Source organism: Impatiens glandulifera, chromosome 8 (assembly GCF_907164915.1).
Source record: "Impatiens glandulifera chromosome 8, dImpGla2.1, whole genome shotgun sequence".
Classification (NCBI taxonomy): Eukaryota; Viridiplantae; Streptophyta; class Magnoliopsida; order Ericales; family Balsaminaceae; genus Impatiens; species Impatiens glandulifera.
The window spans coordinates 7635679-7658213 of NC_061869.1; the positions used below are offsets into that span (position 1 = coordinate 7635679).

Below are 22535 nucleotides of genomic sequence, written 5' to 3' on the forward strand. Positions count from 1 at the left end.
AGATTACCTCAACATCATACTCATACAATCATGTTTATTCTAGACTGATTCTATTAAAATAATAACTATGCTAGTAAAAACCAGGATGAATGCATTTCAAATCCTTTCGAAAATCTCAGAATAGGAGTTCGAGAGGGAGGGTGATCGTTGTCTCATTTCCTGTTTGTCATCGTCATGAAAGCTCTCTCAAGAATAATGATGATATAGCCAGGCAAGGCTTACAAATTTCTAACATTATACATGAATATACTTGAACAATGAACTTTTTTTTTCATGTACCTAACTATTTAATAAGGAGGCTAAATAAAATCTAAACCACCCTTTCCCTTCTTCAAGACCTCGGATATCCTGTTGGAGAGGCAGTATGAAGTTGCCTCAATGGTGATCATAGGATTCACACCTAAAGCACTGGGCAGGACACTCCCATCACACACAAACAAACCTTCTGCCTCCCATGTCTCTCCATTCTCATCAACTGCACCTTCCTTTTCTGTGATTCCCATTCTGCAACTTCCCATTTGGTGAGCTGAAGCATAAACTGCCCACTGCTTAACCATGGATTTGGCTCCTGGACTTGCAATAACCGTTTCAATGAACTCCTCAATTTCCTTCTCACTTTTTCCCTCGCATTTGAATCTCTGTCCGTCACTTCTATGTGTCCCTACCTCGGTGGCGCCTGCTGCTACAAAAATCCTCAATGCTTGCCTTAAACCAGCTTTTATGTTTTCTTTATCAAGCTGGTGGAGATTGTAGCTCACTCTTCCCTTTGTTCTTATCTCTCCAGAGCCTTTATCCCTGATTATTGGAATCAAATGAGCTGTTCTTGAGTACTTGAGTAATCTGTTCTTTATGTCAGTTCCGGACTCCCAAGAACAAAGTGCTGCGAATTGCCCTGGCCCCAATGCAGTAGTTTCTAAAAGTGCTCTCTCTTTGTTGTCCTCAGACATAACCTTATGAATTGATGTGAGTATCCCACCTTCATAAACTCTTCCTTTAATCTCTGAACTACACTCTGGAAAATATCCCCATGCCATCAGTACTGGATGGAGATGAAGATTCCTCCCTATGTGCTTGTTCCTTAATCCGCTAGAGATCAACAGAGGTGGCGTCAAGAGAGAACCGCAGGAGGAGATTGTTACCTTTGCATGGATTTGTAACTTTTTTGTGATGTTTTTGTGCGTAATGAATCTGGCTATCACTCCAATGCATTTCTTCCTTTTAGTTCTTCCTTGTTGATTGTTTTCAAATAAGAATCGCTCGGCTTCACATCCTGTTATGATCACTGCACCATTATCAACTGCATCAACCAGCCAAGTTGTATCTGTTCCCTTTTTGTCTCCTTTTCTGCAGCCATAACCACATGAACCGCAGTAATGGTGCTCCGATGAGTTTTGTGGCACATCCTCAACCTCGAGTCCAAGATTTTCACACCCTCTTCGGAGGACTTGATTTTGAAAACCTTCTTGGGAGCATTTATCCGTGACACCGATTCTCTCGAATACTTTATCCATTGCAGATAGATACTGAGGACTCCCAAAGAGAGGAATCTTTTTCTTCTCTGCCCATTCTTGAAGTATTGACTTCGGTGTCTTGATGCAGGCAGACCAATTTATAGCTGAGCCTCCACCAACAGTTGATGCTGCTAGGATCATCACCTTCCCATCGATAGTGGAGAAAATACCTCCACGTTCATATAATTGATCTATTGATGGTCCTTCTAGTGAAGAATAATCATTCTTGTGAAAGTAGTTTCCTTTCTCAAGAACTACAACTTTCAGCCCAGAACTTGCAAGAACTCCGGCTGCAACGCCTCCACCACAACCTGATCCTACAATTGCAACATCACACTCGATCTTATAGAGTTCCTTTCTAGGATCCTTTTTTACTTGAAGGCCTTTTAGTACTAGAGATTGGATTAATTTCTCTTCGTTTGTCTCAAAAGTTTCTATTACACCTCTTTGTAGTGGTCTATCTCTTTCGTCATTGGGCAAGTTCTCCACGAATGTGTCTGCATGATACTTCATGGCTTCCCACGCCGCATTTTCTGAATTTTCATCTACCTGGATGTTCAGAAATACAAGTTTGAATATTCAATACTTGGCTACTTTCTTTTGATCATTGCTTGTTGTTTGGTTTTCTAGTAAGCACTATTGGTTTCATTTTGGTTTTCTAGTAAGCACTATTGGTTTCATTTTGTTGTCTGGATGTGCAAAATTTTCATTTTCTTCCAACTATTGAATCTTTTTGATGGCTTTCTCAATAGAAACATGACTATATTTTGGTTTCTATTTATGATTTGGTCAAATTTTATTGGTTTTGATTTTCCCTACTCCTTTTGGCAGCTATTGGTTTTGTAAAGGGATGCTAATTTTTTGAGTGTTAGATTTGCATTGAACATGTCAATTCTGATTCTATCTTCAAATAACATAAGATTTTTTGACTCATCTAGAAATACTTTTAATTTTTTACCTGGATCCAAATACAAATACAAAAATGTTTGAGAACAAAATTTACAGGTGTTTGATAACACAACTTATCACTCAATTTAATCTTGTAATCTACTAAGAACATCTCAAATACAACTTTAATCTTGTAAATTAATCAACTTATGCCCTTTAAGTAGGTTTCTGACCTTAGTTAAGCATCTTATAAATCACTTACATCACTTAATATTCAAATATTTTCATTTGGTCTATTCAACATTTATTTATCAGACACTCATCTAATTCAGCTCTTAAAATTCAGTATTCAATGTTAGTACTTGATTTTCAATTTATCAGATACACTCGTTATAGACAATGTTTTTGTATTTGTATACAGGTTTAAAAACATATTTAAGAAGTGTTTCCAAATGGAAATGGCATGTTATTTAGGTTTTGTCTTTTTGTTGTTCATTAGTGGCAATTGAAGCTATGTTTAAAAATGAGGAAGATTACCTGGGAGAAGAAGACATACATGAAAGCTGCTTTCATCAACACAAATGCAAGCCTGATGGGTGTCAAGAACCAATGTTTCATCCATCTCTGGATGACTTTCTCTCTATTCTCAATAGACAACTCCGAAAACCTGCTAATAAAAGGCCATTTTCTTTTGAAACTAAGATTTCCACAAAGTAGTAGTGACCCAAGCCTTGTGGAAAGAAGCACCAATACCACTCGCACAATGATCAGCGCCTCAAGGAATGCCCATTTCTTTAACCTTTCTGCTGTCTGCTCCCCCATTCACATGAAAACAAAGAACATTTAAACTTAATGCATTCCTTCTTTACTTATTCAGTTATTAGTTTCTTCAATTTGTTAGTAATACAAAATTAGTTTCTAAAAATTTCTCAGTTTGAAGTGCAGATGCAATCACCTCATCAGGGACTTGATTTTGTGAGCCAGACATTTCGTGGAAGTACCGAAATGCATTTCTTGAGCATTCTTCTTCCTCCTCCCCTTGAGGGACCTCCAAAGAATTCAATGGTAGAGGGGGCAAGATGGCTTCACATACACTGGCAAAAGCTGTCATCTCACTAGAAGAGAAACCATGGCTGTACTTCTTACCTTCACTCTTTTCACCCTTTAACAAGGTATGACACTCTTTCCCCATCTTTTTTGTTCTTTTTTATTTGTTTTGTTTGTCTTACCTATGTTCAAAAGACTTTCCATTTATAGGATTGATATCTTAGAAAAGTCTAGAATTGAAATTCATAAAAGTTGCTTTTATTGTTTACTGCTTACTTGAATCAGGAAGAGTTCTATTTGACCACATATTAGAAGTGTCAAAAAATATCAGTGGAAGTTGTACATATATGTCCAAGCATTTATTTCTTCATACCACATATAGATGAGAGTATATGTCAAAATCAAGTTGTCTCAGTTAAGGTTTCTAAAATGACCAAGTCACATCCAGAATCATTTTACTGCAGTTATTATCCATTTGCATTGAGTTGTTATTTTGAAAATTGATTTATCCTAGAAAACATATAAGTCCAATTGAGTTCATACATATGTTACATTGATTTTAGTCGCAAAAAAAGCTTTCTCGGATCAACAACGACAGATTATGAATAATTTGTATTCTTTACAACTAAATGATTTAAGATTTGACTGAAAATGGTCACCAAAATTGAAATTGAACTACCCAGAAAACAATTTCAACAAAAATCGAAATGGGTTGACCTTGTTTGATTTTGAGTTCTCCATCTCCTTCCATAAAATATAATAAGCAAATAAACTCTTAAAAAGAACAAAATTTGAAGCATAATATTTGTCATGCCCTTTGCAGCTTGCTTATAAATGCAAAAGGGGTGACTGAGATATTACAATTTATAAAAGTAAAAAGCTGCATGATTAACTCCAATTTGTATCATCATTATTTACTTTCATCTCCCTCGCGTATTGGTCTCGATTGCGTCTCATTAGTATTCGAAGAAGATGTTTTGGCACGTCTGGTCTTCGACGTCTTACTTGTACCTTCACTCGATCCATCCTTTGTCTTCTTTTTATGAGTCTTTTTTGGGATCTTTATCAGGTCATCTCCGTTTGTCTCCATTCCAATACTTGAATTAGTTGCCCGATCTTGATCCACCTGTTCTGAACAAGCAGCGTCTAGGCTGGAATGTTTTGCTCTCCTAGGCTTGCTTGTGGTTGTTGTTGAATCCACTGATTCACTGCTTAAAGAGTGGTGCTGCTTAGTTTGCTTTGTCTTTTTGGATTTGGAGCTGCGTGTGGCAGTTGGGGACCCAGATGGGTTATTAACCTGTTCAGTTTTTGTATTGTCTTGACCTAATAAATTATGCATATGTTTAGGTATAATGAACTTGGGTAGTTTATAGTTTTTGAGATGAAATAGGAAAAATATTTTATATTATTACCTTGGGTGTTTGATGATGTGGGGTTAGGGTTTACATCATCATTTCCTGATCCTTCTGCAGTTTGCTTGAACCCATTCATCTATTAAATGAGAAAATAAATGAATTAAATTGATGTAAAACCATATGATATGTCATGCATTTATTTCTGACAGTTGTGTCTTAAAGGCTCTTTGTGTTTAGTTTTGTGTCGGCAAATTTCGAGGCCTTATGAAAAACGTTTTACAATATAATACCCAGTCTGGTGGTTTAGTGGAAGAATCATTTATTTCTGACAGTTGTGTCTTAAAGGCTCTTTATGTTTAGTTTTGTGTCGGCAAATTTCGAGGCCTTATGAAAAACGTTATACAATATAATACCCAGTCTGGCGGTTTAGTGGAGGAATCATCGCAACCAATATGAGCAACGTGCTTCACGTCGGTGGGAAATCCAATCTGTATTTCTTCGTCCTCTTTCTCGTCTGAAAATTTTCAATGTCGGTTTAGGTAAGTTAGTTAACAAGTAATGATTGAATTTGAAAAGTAGAAATTACCAAATACTTGAGATATAAATCTCAAGCCTTTGAATAGGCCCTTCATGGATTGTTGAGTCATTTTGGATGGTGATGGAATTAACAACTAATTAATTGCTCCTTCTCACAAAAAAACAAGGCAAAAGAAAACACCTCTCTTTCTCTTTCTCTTTGGATCCTGGGAAGACACAAGGAAAGATGTTTTTATTTTTGAAATATAGAAGAGAAAGAATGATGATACAAAACCATATGAGATATTATATGTATTGCACCTAATGAGGGAAGGAACTGAACTTTAGGTCAAAATTATTGTCTTTCTCATTTGGGGATGGTTGAATCAGATAGATTCAGCATCTCATGATCATACCCTTCAAGTTCTAAGAGCCCCCCCAGAAGGCCAAAAAGAAAGATTAGGAGACTATGGTTAACTTCTTCTTTCTTTTTTTTGGGTTGGGATGGAGAATGGAAATTAGGAGAGAGGGATAGAGAATTGAGGAGGTTGATCAACCAAAACAAGAAGCAGCCCTAACATTTAGGAGGAAAATGGTCCATTTTTACTTTCATATTTAGTAGTGGTTGAGAAATTAATACGCATTTTCATCCATAATTGTTGATAATATAAAATATTATCACAAGGTTACATTTGTTATCAAAAGTCATCTAAGTCCTCAACTAGGGTTAGCTAACTTGTCTCACTCTGTATAAAAAAAGAACGACATTTTTCTGAATATTTTAATTCTCGGATATACATGTCAACCTTGAAATAGCTTGGTTAAACAATTTTATATAATTTACAGAAAAAAATTATATAGGTTTAGGAAAAAAAACACTTATGAAAACCCAATCATTGGGGTTTGTTCTGCCTTTTATAGCGGCGTAAAAATAAATCTTTACCGGCGTATAAACCACTGTCAACATATTGCCGACGCTTAATTTACGCCAAAAGATAACTCGTCGGAAATAACAATAGCGGCGCATACTATTCGCCGGAAATATTGTTATTAAATGTTATTTTGCCAAGTTTGTATTATTTACATTTATTTACTATTTTACTCAGTTGTTTTGTTTTTAATATTTGGCAACATGTTTACTTAGTTAAGTATTTAGCAACGGTTTTATTAATAAGCAACTTGATTTAATCTTGTATAAAATCCAACCATCAACGATATAACTAACAATTACAACTAATAATGAAACATAAAACAAATAAAAACGATATAATTGTTCAATTTATCGAAATCTCATTGGATAATTAATGTCATCAAAATATCGACGATTCTGAAAACCAGGATTTATTTAAATGCAAAAGTTTCTCTTTTATAACATAAACTTGATTAAATAATTGAAGTAACAATATTAGTCTCTTCAAATAGATTATATTCATTTTCATGACACCTATGAACAAAAAAAAAAGAAAAATTCCTAAAATCCAAGCTCCAATGAATTTAACATCAGAACTTTTTTTTTTTCTTTATATATGTGAGATTCATTCATTATTAATCAATAAATAATTACAAATATGACAATCTTTATAGTAAATAATTAAAGCATCAAAAGAGAAATTACATAAAATAATAATAATATGGAAATAAAATCTCAATAAAAAAATGCCAAGATAAAACTCAGTGCTCAGATTGTTTGGAAAAATAAGTTGGCAAAGATTTTGTAAACATGTTTCATTGTTATTTTTTTATTCGATCATGCAACCTATTTTTTATTTATTTTAGGAAGATAGTACACCTTACTTTAACCTAAAACTAATAGAAATTGACATGATTCTTACTAAAGCTATCATACAAAATAAATATTTTAATTTCGATTTTAAAATAGAATATCACGATTAAAGGAGGTAGTTAATTATGATCGTATGACATTACGCTGATTTCATGAACTAATAAACTTGATCTTATAAAATTTATTAATTAATTAATATAGTTTACATAGGGTAAAAGTTTGTTTGATTATCATTAATAATATATTGACTTAAGTAAGAGATCTCCACAAAAATATACTGTTTTATAAGTTATGTTTGGAAAATAAAACATAGTTAAAAAGAGGAAAAAGACATTAATAATATTGAGTGGAAATATTTTTAAAAGACTAAATGTTATGGTTTCATAGGTTAAATAAAAATGGGAGTCATTCCTATAAAGTCATGCTAGTTGATACATTTCTATATTAAAAAAGTAAAATAAAAAAATAAAAGTAAAATATTGAGTGTAGCATAAAATGTCGTTCTTTCAGAATAAAATATTTAAGCATTCACCTTCAATGTGATAAAGTGAGACCAAATTAGGACTTATTCTAGTTTTCTTTGAAAGTTGTATGAGTTATGTCAAAGATTTTTGGAGCCTTCGACAAATTTGTGTAGTTCGTTGACTTTTGATAAAAATAAATGGTTTCGTAAGAATTTTTCAAAATTCTTTAATCACCTTGGTGAAGATTCAAAGGTAAAATTTGAATAATAACGGAGTCATTGTCGATGTTTTGGACGATTTTCGGAGGGGATAGTGTGGGGGACATTAAGAGCATCAGCAGCGCAAATGACCTCAGCCCTCTTATTTTGTCAAATTAATGTTCCACCTCAGCATAAAGCGGGCACATATTGAACTTGGGCAAAACACTCCAATGCTTCTGCCCGCCCTCTTATCTAAATAATTTAAAGGTGTTTTAAATAAATAACTAATTTATACTATTATAACTAATATTCCTATATTATAGGAAAATTTAAGAATTTAAACTTTAAAACGTGTTAATATAATTAATAAAAAAAATATTAATTTATTTAAAATATATATTTAATAATTAAATATATAAGTAATTTAATTTAAAATATTTTTATAATTTAAAATATATTATAATATTAAAAATATAAGAATAAATTTGTGAATATATAACTAATATTACTATATTATAGGAAAATTTGAGAATATATAACTAATATTTTTATATTATAATAAAATATAAAATATTTTTATAATTTAATAAAATATAAAATATTTTTATAATTTAAAATATATTATAATATTATTATAATTTAATATATAATTAATATTCTTATTTTATAGTAAACTTTAAAATATATATTTATTTAATGTTATTATAATGTTACTTAAAAATAGTAGAAAAAAATATTATAATTAAATTTATAACTAATATTTCTATATTATATAATATATTATATTATCTAATCATGAAAAAGTCAGAAGAGGGCATGACCGGCATAGAGGGCACTGCCCTCTTTTTCCTTTTATCTACAATGCAAAAAATGAAAAAAACCAATGACCTGCCCTTTTCCACGCTGTCCGATGCGGGCACAGGTCATGCGTTGGAGATGCTCTAACTTTGATGCCTTTATTTTCCTGTATTGTATTTTTTTCTGTTAATTATATAGTTTTCCTTAAATGATATTTATTTTTAAAAGAGAATATTGAGTGAAATAACAAATGGCCTTTAAATGATCAAGCTGTAAACTTAGTAATAGACTTAATAGTTACTGTAGACTTTTTGAAAAATAATGGAATTTTTTATGTTGAAAAGATTATTACAGTAAGAAAGTAAAAAAAAAAATTAAAAAAAATTATGATATGTATAATCCATAAAAACATAAAGATGTCCTTAAAAACACAACAATATCAAACAACTCAAATAAAAACCTAGAGATCTAAATTCAACAATTTTGTTATTTTTATTAACAAAGTTTTATGATTTTATTTAGTTTTTATTTTTTTAAATTCACTCTCTATTACATCATTATATTATAATTATCAAACTATTTATTTCATTAATTAAAATATTAAAATATTATTTTTAAATTTTTATTAAATTTTAAATATAAAAAACATTTTAATAATTAAACCAATTAAATTTTAATTAAAAACGAAAGAACTTACCTTCTTTTTTATCATATAAAGTGTTTTTTTTTAATAAAATAAAATCTAGAAAAACTCTTACATCAAAATGAGCATCTCAAATCTTTAGTCCCTAGGTTTGTAATTGCAGAAAGTTCTGGTGTGTAGAGACAAAACATCATATTTAAAATAAATAAAAATAAAAATATTCTGATGTTTTACCCCCTCCAATAGAGAAATAGAGAAAATCCCTTTTACTTTTTTTTTTGTTTTGTTTCATTAAAGTTAATAGATTTCAAATGGGTAGATAACACATATTAAAGAAGTGTCAATTTATGCCATTAATTTATATGGACCATTTTAAAGAAAATTATGCCACATGGACCATTTTCAAAAAATAGTTATGTCAATTAATTCCTGATATGTCCTCCAAATCAAAAGGTCCTGAGTGTGCAAAATGTCATATGGCTTGGCAAGAAAAATAAATACCCTAATTTATTATTTATTTAAACTAGGGTTACGTAGGATAACACCGACGCTATTAAATATGGAATGTACTAACGCGACAAATAATAGATTGAGTTTAACTCATATACTATTATACATAAAATTTAACATAAATACATTACTCAATTAATTTCAATATTATATATATATATATATATATATAATAAGAATATTATTAATTGCAAGATTTTTCATTTATTCCAAGCAAGCTTAAGTTGGATCCTGCGCTTCTCGAAATACACAAGCATCTGATCCCGGGGAGGTAAATGGGCCTCAATTTTTGGATGGTCCATAAAACGTTTGGCCCATAAATAAATAACTGGAAATTGGGCTTCATCTAAGATCTTCATGGATCCAACTTCTTCCCAAACAGGCAACCAATAAGAAATCCAGCCCAATACAAGGTCCAAGTAGCCAATACTTTCCCCTCCAAAGAAATCATTCTTAAGTTCTTCCTGGATCAAGCCCAATACTTCAATTGCTGACTGTACATATCCTTCTTTCTCTTCTCCTTTAGAGCATATCATGGCCATCCAAGCATATTCCAATAGCTAAAATCCAAAATTTCATGAAATTTAAATAAAATAATACTTAATATATTTATTATTAGTGACTAAGAGTTTTTATTTGGTTATGAATTAAAATTTCATCAAAAACGAAAAAAAACTATGCGGTAGGAACCCTAAAACTCGGAGCTGACTCTTGACCTAAAATAAACCCAACAAACTCATAAACTAAGGCAAATCATTCATATGTTAAACCAACAAGTTCATAAGCTAAGACATAACCTCCCTAGGGGTAGGTCATCCCAAAAAACAATTAGTAAACCTAATAGGTTATTTAACCAATCCAATAGACTAGATATATATATATATATATATTTTAAATTCTATCTTTATGAATTCAATGATTTACCAAAAAAAAAAAAGTAATTTATATGAACTTAGTGAAAACAACTTATTATCAATGTAAGATAATTATTAAATTAAATAAAAAAAAATTAACATATCTAGGGCAGTCCAATAGTGGAACAACAACCACTTATTAATATTAAAAGTTAAAGTCACCTTATGGTCGCCAACTGTGGCCCAAAAACGTGCGTGAGCCTTTAGATGTGGATCAGAAGGAAGCAACGTGTGGTTGTGATCTGTCCACGTGTCGTGAATGTATTGGAGGATGATGGGTGATTCGGGTATGGGTTTATTGAGGTGAACTAGAACCGGGACCCTTTGTTGAACCGGGTTGAGTTGGAGAAGAAGAGGACTCTTGTTGAAAATATCATCTTCTATGTAGGTGTAATTTAAGCCTTTCAATTCAAGTGCCCATTTTACCCTTATCACAAATGGACTTGGCCAAAACCCTACCAACTTCAATTCTTGATCACTTTCCATTATTTCAAGAATTAGAGAGAGAGAGAAAGTTTATTTGTGATCACAATTTTGTGGTAAAGGTCTCATAATATTTATAAGACAAATATGCACACGTACTCACTTACGTTATAATTATGTGTTTTAAAACATGAGAGAGTTGAAATTTTAAAGAGAACGAATAACTTGACATCGTAACCTAATCTGATTGGTTGAAAAAAATAACAAAATTTTTATTTTTCTTTATTTTCTCATCTTCTATCCTTTTCTAACTAGTGATAATTATATTGACTCATCATTCCTTCCTCATTCTCCATCCCAAATTTCATTCTCTATCACTCCTCTTAAAATATTATATATATATATATATATATATTTATCATCTTCCATTATGATTAGTTTTGATAAAGTGATTTTTATACTAAACTTAAAATATTATTTCAACTATTTAATCAATTTATTTATCAATTAAATAGATATATTATTTTTTATTTATTTTTAATATAAATTAATTATTAAATGAAAATATAAATAGAAAGGATAATTTGTTTTTTTAGAAAAAGTTTAAGAAAGAAAAAACTGTTCCTCAAAGGAGGCTATGGTATAATACATTTTATTTTATAAATGTTTTGAAAAAAAAATACTATAATTTTTCAAACAAATTAAAATTCAGATTTATCTATAGATTTTATTTATTGATAGATGTTGAAAGAGTGGTTCGGGTGGGTGCTCACTCCAAGAAAAAACAAATAAATAAATAAATTGTGTTTGGACTCTTAATTTCATATTTTTAATTTAATTAATTAATATTTTTTTTAATTAAATAAAATGGTTAACATATATTGAATCGTTTTATCAATAATTTTTTCTTGAGGAGTGATGAGAAATGATTAGGTGAGGGAATTTGGTGAGGAAATGACGTGACATAATCTTATTCGCTGAAAAAATCAAATAATTTCTCTCTTTTCTCTCTTTCCTCCCACTTTTACCTTTTTCAACCAATGAAGGTGATGCCAAGTCATTCCCTCACCAAATTCCTTCACCAAATTCCCTCACTCTATCACTCCTCTTATTAAAATTATGAAGTGCATTATTATTTGAGTTAATTTTCATCAAATATTTTTTTTATCATTGTCTAATATTTTGAGATCATAATTCTAACTCTAATTTTATTTTTCAAAATGAGTTGTAATTTCATAAAAAAAAAATTGTTTTATAATTAAAAAATAATATTTCAAACTAAGAATTCAACTCAGTAATAGTATTTTTATGAAAACGGGAAATAAATGTGGTCAAAACATAAAAGACGCCAATATGGACCACGTTCATTTGATAATTCAATTCTCAAATAATCAAATGTAAGCATTAATTAATTAATTAATTTATTATTTTGTAGATAAAATTATAAATATAAATATATATATATATATTATTTCAAAATATTTAAATATTTAATTTTTCATCCAAATCATTCCACTCATTATTTGTCCATCAAACAACATTAAATTTATTTATTTTTGGGGTTGAGCACGTAAAAAAACAAATTTTGTTCACTTGTTAAGTGTATTTTGTATTATGTGCTTAACCCGCGTTGATTAATCGAACAGATAAAGAAAGAAAAAACTTAAATTTATTTCATTTAATCCAAAAATATTCCCATAAAACAAGCTCCTATAATAGGAGTCCTATTGTGTGATACTGTAATGTAAATTAATTAATTATAAATATATTTTTAGTGTTTGTTAACATGGACTTTTACATACAAAATAATCTTAAGAAATTGACAAAATTATATATTTCATTTTTCTTATATAAATGTTGATTTAAAATAATTATTAAATTCAAAGTTGGGAATTGGGATCTCAAGTTGAAACCATGTCTATTTGACTTGTTGGGGGTAATCCATACATTTATTTTTTATAAATATAAACTTAAAATTAATAATTATTAATATAATATAATATAATATAATATTACCATGTAATAGAAAATGAAAAAGTATAAAAAGAGAAATTTAATATTTTCATTGATCACATTGCGTCATTCTCTTTTTTAAATTTTCTTTCCTAATCATTTCTTTACTTTTAAGTACGACATAAAACTGTCTCCAATCCAACAAACATACACAAACTCATTTTGGGTTTGGAAGCTTCAATCCACAATCAAACTCATACGTATAATGAGTTTTTGATCAATTTTACTACGTCATTAATAACTTGATTTTTTTTAATACTATTTGATATATATATTTCTGTTCTTAATATATTTTAATATTTATAAATTGAGTTTAAAATTATAGGTTTAGTTTTATTTTTTTATATAATTTTTTTATACATTAATTTTGTTTATATATTTTATTTTTTATATAATTTTTTAATATATTAATTTTAATTTTTATATAATTTATTTATATATATTTAATTATTTTTATATATATATATTGTTTATGTATCCTAAATTTATAATAACTAACAAAATTAAATTTTAAAAAAAAAACACATTAAAGTAAAATACAAAAATAGAAAAATAACATTACAATCTACAAATTAAAAATAAAAGATATTTTAGACTACATTAATAGATAAAGATTTCAAGATTTCAAAATTTTTAATTAAATAGAAAATATATTAGGGCTTTAATTTGTAAAATTTACAAATATGTAGATAATATTGAAAATGTTAAAAAGTTGATAAAAAAATATTATGAGAATATTTTTTTGAGTTTGAAAATAAATTATTGGGTTAGAGATAAATTACTGTTTGATATTACTATTACTGCATTTTTGGATGTGAGATTGAGATTAAAGATGAGAGATGAATTACTATTTAATGTAACGTTTACTGCATTCGTTTATTGCATTTATCAAATTAATCAAAAAAATTCAAACCGATTTTAGCCCTGCTAATTTGAATTGGATTCGATTGATTATCCAAATTATCAAAACAAAAATATACTCTTCATTTCTTTTTCTACCAAATTATCAAAACAAAAATATACTCTTCATTTCTTTTTCTACTGAATTGTTCTTTCTATCAGGTAGATGAATCATTTTTTTATTCTTCTACTTCAGTAACCATCAAAAATTTATTTCATTTTTTCTAAGCTTAGTCAATTAAAGAGACCATATAGTTGAGTTTGTTTGCCATTTATTTCCTTAAACAAGAAATAAGATTGAGCTATTGATTATACAGCTAAAGAGCATATTCATATAAAAACATAGTCAATTTCTATCCTAAAAACATAGACTAAGAATTGCTGGCATGTAGAAAAAATATGATCAACACAATACAATGATGTTACATTTTCTTATATCATTTAAAGGAACAAACATATTTAAATCTTACAGAATATTGAAAAATGGAAAACCAAGGAAAGACATTTTTTTATCTCAAACTGGAATCTGGATCATCTTCATCTTCAAGATCCAATCCATTCCCAAGCCGAATTTTCTTCCCTTCCCTTTGTCCTGTTCTTCCCTTCTTCGGCTTTCCTCTAAACATAACAAACCAAACATTCAAATTAATAAAACCAATCACCTTAATTCCTCTTCTGCATATATCAATTTGTAACAAGTTTTCTGTTTTTTGAAATGCACTTACTGCCCAATGGTGGATAATCCCCCACTCCCTTTAGTTCTAACTTGACCCAAATCTGATTTCACAAGGTCATAAGTCAAATCATAACAAATAAATGGAAACAAGATAAACAGATATAGAAACAAAAGATCTCACCATCTTTTCCAAGTCCTTGTTCATCTGCCTGAGATACAATACAACAAGTTAAGAAAGTATGTCAATAAATCTATAAATAGATCAAACAATCTTACATTATAACATACAGAAATAGCGAAAAAGATCACAAAAATCAGCTCCTTAGATTGATTGATACATACCAGTGGTGAAGTAACAGAGGATAACGAAAATATCCTATCTTCAGGCTGGAATTTTCTAGACCTCTTTAAGCTGTAAATAACCCAACAAGTTATTGTCCAAACAAAAACTGAAACAGATCACCGAAAGAGGGAAAAACAGCAGGGAATTCATTAAAAGTGGTATTTGATTAAGATGTAAACTTAAGAAACAGTAAAAGCAGCATACTTTGAGGTGTTCTTTGATGAGGAAAGGACACCATCGAAACCCTTTAATGCATTTCCAAAATGACTAGATTCTTGTAGATAGCTTGTTTCTAGTTCATAAACCTATAAATTACATATGAACCCACAAAAAGAAACTATCAAATTGAACTCTCACAATCACAAAATACCATTTATTTGATCAAATAAACACAAATTACCTGTTTCTCGATGTTCTGAAGTTCTTGTTGAAGCTTTTCCCTCTTGCTAATAAGTGATGCAAGCGTAGCTGCTGGATTAAAAGAAGTTCTCTTCCCTGCAACAACCAATCAATCAATCAAACAAACAAACAAAACCCACAAAATCGGACATAGAACCCATCAAAAACTGATATCAATTAAACGAATTAATGAGAAAAAAAGAAGAGAGGAAGGATCAAGAAGCCCTAGTAATGAAGAAATTGGCGCAGAAGTTACCGTTGGATTGCATGTCCCGCGTATTGAAAGTAGAGTGTTTAATTAACGAACAAAACAGGAAAAGAAAAGTTGAAATTGTTTGATGTTACGGGAGAGAGAGATTCAAAGAGAAGCTAAAACTAAACTAAGCTAAGCTAAAGCTAAAGCTAAAGCTAGGGCACAAAGCGCCCGATTTGGGTCCTTTTGTTTGAGATAACGAGTCTTGTCTGTTTTCTTGATAAAATAAATAAATATAAATAAAGATAATCACAAGGGCATGTTTGATTTTGACTATTTTCCAAATTATCTGATTTTATTTTTTTATAAAAGTTTTGATGAATTAATATATATTTTGTTTGGAAAGGGTAGTCCAATTTCATTAAAAATTTATGTTATTTAAGTTTTTTTTTATCTTTATTTTGTTGGTATATGTTGATTGTTGAATACTATTAATTTTAAATTATATTATTTAATTTTGTAATATACTTTTGCAAACATATTGTAAACACTAAAATCTATCCACTCAATTTATAAATTTTAAAAAAATTATTTTGATTATTTTTAAATAAATAAAATCTAAATAATTAATCCCAACATTAAAACCTAATTAAAAATTAATTAAATTAATTATTGTGATAATTAAATTTTAATTAATTTAAGGTAATGACAAAAATAAATAAATAAAATAATTTAGGATAAATATTTACCAATTAAAATAAACAATCTAGGATAAACGTTGTATTTATTTTATCATAAATAAATTATTTATTTAACCCAAAAATAAAATAAATTCACAAAATAAATGTCATATTTTATTTTAAATATTTTGTATATTTATAGAAATTTAAAAATAAAATCAAAAGGGTACTGAAAGAAAAATCAATTTCAAATAAACTCTTCGTAAACCAGAAGGATCGTTACAGCCGAAACCACAACCATCAGATAAACGTTGTATTTTCAGCCAACGCCTAAGAGTCGTCCGCGTCGCCCGTTTTAACAGAAGAAGATGCTTGCGCGGAACAACAAACGACTGCTCTAACGCTGTATGCTCCAATGCGGATGGAACACCAACGGAGCGTCCCACGTTCACCAAATTCGTCCGAAACGACGATGTTTGACTAAAGAACAAACCAAACACCATTATGAGTGTTTGACTGATTGAAGCCCACTCTGATCAACTTGCTTCGAGAGGCTATAAATAGTCTCCTTGATCAATCCGAAGGCAAGAGATCAACTCTCAAGAGATTAACTCTCAAGCCTCAATCAAAATTTTCAGAAAATCCACCATTGAAGTTCCAAACTTCAGGATTTTTGGAATTTCCGTATAAGGTTTTAAAACTTGGATCTAGACATCCTAAAAGCTTCCCAAAGGTCTAAAGAGTGTTCTCTCATCCTTGGTAAACTTTCAATCATCCTTTAATTAAATATTTTATTTTGAAATTAAAATTTTTATATTTCAGTTTTTATAAGTTTGTATATTGCCTGGTTTTGATTTTGTTATATTAGAAAACGACCCTATGATCATTTGCAAGTTTTATGTTGAAGTTATAACCGATCAATCAATCTAATATAAAACCCCCAAATTTGAATTTGAAAAATCCAAATCGGGTTTTCTTTTCTTGAGTTAATCCTCAAGGACAACTTAGAAAGCTTCCCAACATTTTTTAATGATGTTGGGAACCTATTTGGATTATGTTTGATCCATCCCAATCATGTTTGATCAAAATCAAAATTTTCAAAATAAATAAAAAATTTTAATTCTTGAGTTGGTCAAAATGAACATGTAGTGTTCATGTTTTGGTACAAATTAATCAAATAAAGTATAAGGAAGTCATTATCAAGATCCTTACACTTCATTACATCCAAAAAACCAAAAACCTGATTTTGGTCTCCAAACTGTTTCGGTGAAATCGAACATCATCTAGGTTGAATCAAACCTTGAGATGATGTTCATAATATTCTTAGAAGATTTTTGAAGCTACATAGGCCCTTGAATCGAAGAATCTAAGTCTCAATCAAAACTACAAAACCTGCAGTTTTGATGCTCTTGAGGACCAACAGGTTGGACTAGAATCGAGAGGTCTGACCAAGGATTTTGACATCCAGCCAAGAATTCAAGCCTAAGACCGAGGAGTTTCGCACCTGACCGAGAACTCCCAAACCAAGGACCGATGAAGTTAGCCCAAGCTAACCTAGGACCGGTGATTTCCGCACCCGACCGAGGGACTCCATCACCCTAACCGAGGATCCCCGAACCCGACCGAGGGAGTTCTGACCAAGGACCGAGGGTTTTAGCCCCTGACCGATAAAAATTCACCTAGGACCGAGGACATCGGACCTAGGGCCTATTTGGTTGCACTTTTTTATTTTCCATTTTTTTTTAATTTTGGAACCTCGAATCATTTTCTAAAAATACAAAAAAAAATAGAAAATGATTTTAAAATATTTTTGAGATATTTTTTTTTGTAATAAGGACTCGTTTGGGATTTATTTTTAAACCCTTATTCCTTTAAATACAATGTTCTTTAGGTATTTTTCTCCATAGTCATCATCAGCAACAACATGTACCAACATTTAAATATTGTTATTATAATTTTAAATACACAATATCATGTGAATGTCTAGAACCAGAAGAATAATTGGTTAAAATAAAACGTTATACAACAAAGTTTCAAAAACAAATATTTTATAAAGTAGAGACCAATTTTAAAATGGGTATGGAATATGACGCACGAAAGCTCTTTTCCAAGTATCACCAGAATTCGAACTAAACACGGCACGATCGGTACAACTGCCCAATAGACACAAACAGAAATGCACGATTGACACGGACGACACAATATTGTTTTGCGTAGTAAGTCATCGAATCGGCGCCATAATCACCATTAATCAAAGGAGGCGCGATCGACACAAGCGACACGACACGATCGACACAGACGACACGATAGGAACAAGCGACATGAAACGAACGACCCGATATTGTCTTGCGTCGTTCATTATGTGTCGCTAGTTTGGGGTTTGTTGTGCATTTGTAAACTGCGCAGAAATTTGCCATCGATTTCGGTTTATCTGTGATCATCTCTTAGAGTTTCTGAAATTACTCTATTCTTTTACTTTGTTTTTGCCATTATGGGAAATGTGAAGAATAAGTAAGCAATCTACTCCAATTTTGAGAAAATTTCTATAGAAAATAATGCAGGAAAACATGGGGATAATGAAGAGGTTTATAAGATACACTATAATGAAATAGTTAATCCATCTGGGCTCAAGAATCAGATTATAAAGCTCTTTATGCATGCAAAAGTGGGAAAAATTATCATTAATGATGAGAAAACACATCATATTACAATTCAACTCAACATCCACTATCTTCAAGATTGAAATCTGCTAGAAAAAGAAGAATATGAAGAAATTGTTAAATGGTTAGTTGCTACAATGAAAGAGTCGATGACGACTCCCAAATCTAAGTAATATACTATCAAGAGCAACTCAATATGAAAAACTATTGAAGTCTAGAAGAACAAAAATGCAAAAAAGGAAGAAGATCATGCCTATAAAGGGAAATTCTACTTGGGCAATATACAGATAAAAGTGGAGGTATTGACTTCTCCATTTGAATTTTAATTGTCTGCTGAAGTAGAGGAAAACTGTATAAAGAAATGGGAAAATGTAGTTGTGGGAAACTACAGCGGAAAAAATAGAGTATCATTCTCAATTATTAAAGAGACACTATTGAAGCAATGAGAAGGAAAAAGGCTGGAGAAGATTTCAACAAATGTCCATGATCTATATTTCTTTAAATTCAAGAAATAATCTAATCTGGAGGAAATTCTAGAAAATGGACATACATATATAGGACCTAACTGTATGAAGTTGGAAAAAATGTCTGAAGACTTGAACCTATTGAGTAAGCCAAAAGAAACTGCACATATATGGTTCAAACACTGAAATATACATGCACATATGTACAATTCTGAAGCCCTTATTCATTTTGCAGGTTTATTGGGTAGACCATTATACATGGACTCAATTACTAAAGGAGGAGAGCACATATCAATTGCTATAATTAGCATTGATGTGCATCCTAGAAGCACACTACCGAAAAATATGACAGTAGTAGACAAAAATGAAAACCTATTGTCATGGAAACCACTTATGAGTGGAGGTCAGACAAATGCTCTTTCTACAATACCTTCCAACATGCAAGCCCAAAATGTGATTTGACTAAGGAAAAAATCAGAAAATTTATAAATGTCAGAAAGTAAAGATGCGGAAAAATGAAACAGATGTGCTTATAATCAAATAGCAAAATGTGGTTAAAGAACATAAACAAAAGATAAAGAAAATTTTGTACAATAAAAAATCGGTACGAATAAAGAGGTGGAACTTCAACCTAATCATGTTAAAGAGATAGTTGAGGAAACGCAATAAAATCAAGTTGAAGTGGTTGTTGATGAAAACAAAAAAGAAGATACTCAAACTAATCAAGAGTTAAAAATAATAATTTCAAGGTTCATATAGAGGAATCAAAAGTTGCCGAGAATTCCGAAGCTGAAGCTGAAGGAAATGAAGACAATGATATATAAATTCAAGTTGAGAACAACAAGGTGAAGAGCCCAAAAATCCTGAAAAATATTTTTTTCTATCAAATCAAAACAGGTTCATATAAAGAAAAAAAATCAAAATTAGAATAGACTTATTCATCAATCTCTTCAATTCACCCTCTTTTTATTGCAAGAGGAAGGAGAAGAGGAAGGACAAGGGGAAAAAGAAGACAATCTCTTGATACAACCTGTTGGTATGGAAATAAAAATCCTGGATAATTATGATTTGATACATGTTATAATCTTTGTTTGTAATCTATGTTTGTATGTTTGGTTCAGGTTCTTTAGGGTGAAATGGTGTTAACCGCTTCCCCCTTTAAAATAATTTGAACTAAACGAAACTCTGGTGAAAAATAAGTTTGTACAAGTATACCTTTTATTGATTTTAAAATCAATTTGCGTTTCAAATAAATAATCTTTTAAATTAATTATTTTAAATTAATTTATATACTGAATTTCCAAAAACCAAATTTTAATTTGATTATTTCAAATCTAAAAGATTATTTAAATTTGAACTAAAATTAATTAGTTTTATAATTAATTTTAAAAGTGTCAAGATTTGTTTAAAATCTTTTAAAATAATATTTTATCTTAAAAATTTTTTTAACACAAAAACAGATATTGACATTTTTCGAACCTTAAACTTTTCCGGGACAAGTGTTTTAGGAGAGTTATACATATTCCTCTATAGAAATTCTAAGAGTATGGTTAGATTTACATATAAAATTCCGCTTAAACACTTATATTTCTAACTGAGTTATCTGCAAACTTGTCAGACCACACCTACTCATTAGGTGTTCACAAATTAGCAATTAGAATGTTGAAGTCACTATTCCTAATAATAAAAAAAACTTCTAGCATAATAGTTAAATATATAACAAGAGTTAGTATTTATTAGAACTTTTATGGAAAAAATAAACATTAACATCTCTTTTGTTACAAAGTAAAAAACATACACGAACTTTGAAAAATGATCCCAAACACAAAGTGTACAATGAATTATTTATTATACAGATTTTAGAATATAATTTTAATTATTAAAATATAAATATTTAAACTAAAATTAATTTATCAATCACAATTAGTTAATATTTTGTATTTTAGTTTAATAAAAATAATAAAGTATTAATGTAATTTTAAATTATGTCACACCTATTAACTTTTAGTTGAAATATTTAAAATATTATAATAGAGTAAAATATTAAATTATATTTAGTAGATTATGACTTTATATATATATATTAATAAATATATTCACGTAATCTCAATTAAAGTTTTAGTAAATATTTTTTTTTATATATAACCTTTTTAAAGTAGAAATAATAATAATGATTTAATGTCAAATAAAATATTATTTAGAGTAACTTTTTGATATATTATTTAATAGTAATTGAAAAAGATATTAAGTATTTTTATATATGTAATTTTAATTATTAAAAAAATATTTAAATTTAAATTAATATAATAAATTTTAAAAGGATAAATAATTAATGAAAAACTAATTATATTATATATATATTTTTTTATATATAAGATTAAAATAAAATTTTAATAATAATAGTGCAATATAATAAATTTATATATTTAAAAATGAAATAATTAAATTTAAATTAATATAATAAATTTAAAAATGATAAGTAATTAATCAATAAATTATTTATTTATTTTGGTGAATTAAAATAAAGTTTATAAATATATATATCAACTTTAGTGATGAAGAAATAATCAATTATATAATTAAAATAAAGATATTTATTTTGTAATACTAATATACATAATTTTATATTTCTTTTTTCAAATTTCTGTCATATTATATAAGATTATATCTCAGTTTGATATTGATGATTTGATTAGGAAGGATTTAGATTAATTACATATTTATTTATTTAGTAGTTATTCAAATTTTATATTAGATAAAAAAAAATTATTTACTTGAGGGTGTTAATTAATTAGTCTTTTTATAATTTAAAAAGCTCACTTTTTTATTCATTTCTCTTGAAATTTTAAAATATCAAACAAATTGTATATGTTTTTTTTAATGTGTAATGGAGAGTCATAAGAGATCATTGACTACTATCTAGATGTTTGAAATTATATAAACATGATTATGTTCGAAAGAGTTGCATGTTTAATAGACTTTATTAATGCAATAATCACATCTTTGCTCCTCAAAATATTTGTTTTGGTCAGAAAAGTTATTTGTACAACTATATTATATAATAATATGAGAAATTTGTATATCATTTTTTTTTTAAGAATTACTATTCAGTTTTGTAGATAATGTATTTTTGTAATTAGAGTTGTTTCAATTTT

At 29.1% G+C, this 22535-nt stretch overlaps 4 protein-coding genes across 4 annotated transcripts; all 4 read right to left on the reverse strand.

Annotated features, from left to right (window-relative positions):
- Positions 1–71: 71 nt before the first annotated feature.
- Positions 72–3629, reverse strand: LOC124911246 (long-chain-alcohol oxidase FAO1-like). The gene is made up of 3 exons (XM_047451700.1): positions 3355–3629; positions 2937–3209; positions 72–2060 (listed from the first exon to the last, which is right to left on the reverse strand). The coding sequence occupies exons 1-3, from the start codon at positions 3589–3591 to the stop codon at positions 300–302; spliced, it is 2271 nt and encodes a 756-aa protein (XP_047307656.1). The 5' UTR covers positions 3592–3629; the 3' UTR covers positions 72–299.
- A 727-nt stretch (positions 3630–4356) lies between these two features.
- LOC124912861 (CRIB domain-containing protein RIC10-like) lies at positions 4357–5448 on the reverse strand. Its single transcript, XM_047453500.1, has 4 exons — positions 5388–5448; positions 5215–5315; positions 4859–4937; positions 4357–4769 (listed from the first exon to the last, which is right to left on the reverse strand). The coding sequence occupies exons 1-4, from the start codon at positions 5446–5448 to the stop codon at positions 4357–4359; spliced, it is 654 nt and encodes a 217-aa protein (XP_047309456.1).
- Positions 5449–9886: 4438 nt separating this feature from the next.
- LOC124912106 (probable glutathione S-transferase) lies at positions 9887–11144 on the reverse strand. Its single transcript, XM_047452665.1, has 2 exons — positions 10792–11144; positions 9887–10275 (listed from the first exon to the last, which is right to left on the reverse strand). The coding sequence occupies exons 1-2, from the start codon at positions 11113–11115 to the stop codon at positions 9916–9918; spliced, it is 684 nt and encodes a 227-aa protein (XP_047308621.1). The 5' UTR covers positions 11116–11144; the 3' UTR covers positions 9887–9915.
- Positions 11145–14334: 3190 nt separating this feature from the next.
- On the reverse strand, positions 14335–15829 carry LOC124912201 (chromatin modification-related protein MEAF6-like). Its single transcript, XM_047452766.1, has 7 exons — positions 15640–15829; positions 15385–15479; positions 15189–15289; positions 14984–15053; positions 14823–14850; positions 14691–14742; positions 14335–14583 (listed from the first exon to the last, which is right to left on the reverse strand). Exons 1-7 carry the CDS (start codon positions 15650–15652, stop codon positions 14475–14477), a joined length of 468 nt encoding a protein of 155 aa, XP_047308722.1. The 5' UTR covers positions 15653–15829; the 3' UTR covers positions 14335–14474.
- Between the last annotated feature and the right edge of the window lie 6706 nt (positions 15830–22535).

Bases quoted from the DNA above. Each gene is read 5' to 3' on its own strand.
- LOC124912106 (XM_047452665.1), bottom strand. From the start codon at position 11,115: ATGGAAAGTGATCAAGAATTGAAGTTGGTAGGGTTTTGGCCAAGTCCA. The intron at 10,276-10,791 runs GTGACTTTAACT...TTTGGATTTTAG, and splicing joins CCACAGTTGGCGACCATAAG to CTATTGGAATATGCTTGGAT.
- LOC124912201 (XM_047452766.1), bottom strand. The intron at 15,290-15,384 runs GTAATTTGTGTT...TGTAATTTATAG, and splicing joins TTCAGAACATCGAGAAACAG to GTTTATGAACTAGAAACAAG. The intron at 14,584-14,690 runs GTAAGTGCATTT...TGTTATGTTTAG, and splicing joins GGATTATCCACCATTGGGCA to AGGAAAGCCGAAGAAGGGAA.
- LOC124911246 (XM_047451700.1), bottom strand. From the start codon at position 3,591: ATGGGGAAAGAGTGTCATACCTTGTTAAAGGGTGAAAAGAGTGAAGGT. The intron at 3,210-3,354 runs GTGATTGCATCT...ATGGGGGAGCAG, and splicing joins AAAATCAAGTCCCTGATGAG to ACAGCAGAAAGGTTAAAGAA. The intron at 2,061-2,936 runs GTAATCTTCCTC...CTGAACATCCAG, and splicing joins TGTATGTCTTCTTCTCCCAG to GTAGATGAAAATTCAGAAAA.
- LOC124912861 (XM_047453500.1), bottom strand. From the start codon at position 5,448: ATGACTCAACAATCCATGAAGGGCCTATTCAAAGGCTTGAGATTTATA. The intron at 5,316-5,387 runs GTAATTTCTACT...GAAAATTTTCAG, and splicing joins ATTTATATCTCAAGTATTTG to ACGAGAAAGAGGACGAAGAA. The intron at 4,938-5,214 runs GTATTATATTGT...CTCATTTAATAG, and splicing joins CCACTAAACCGCCAGACTGG to ATGAATGGGTTCAAGCAAAC.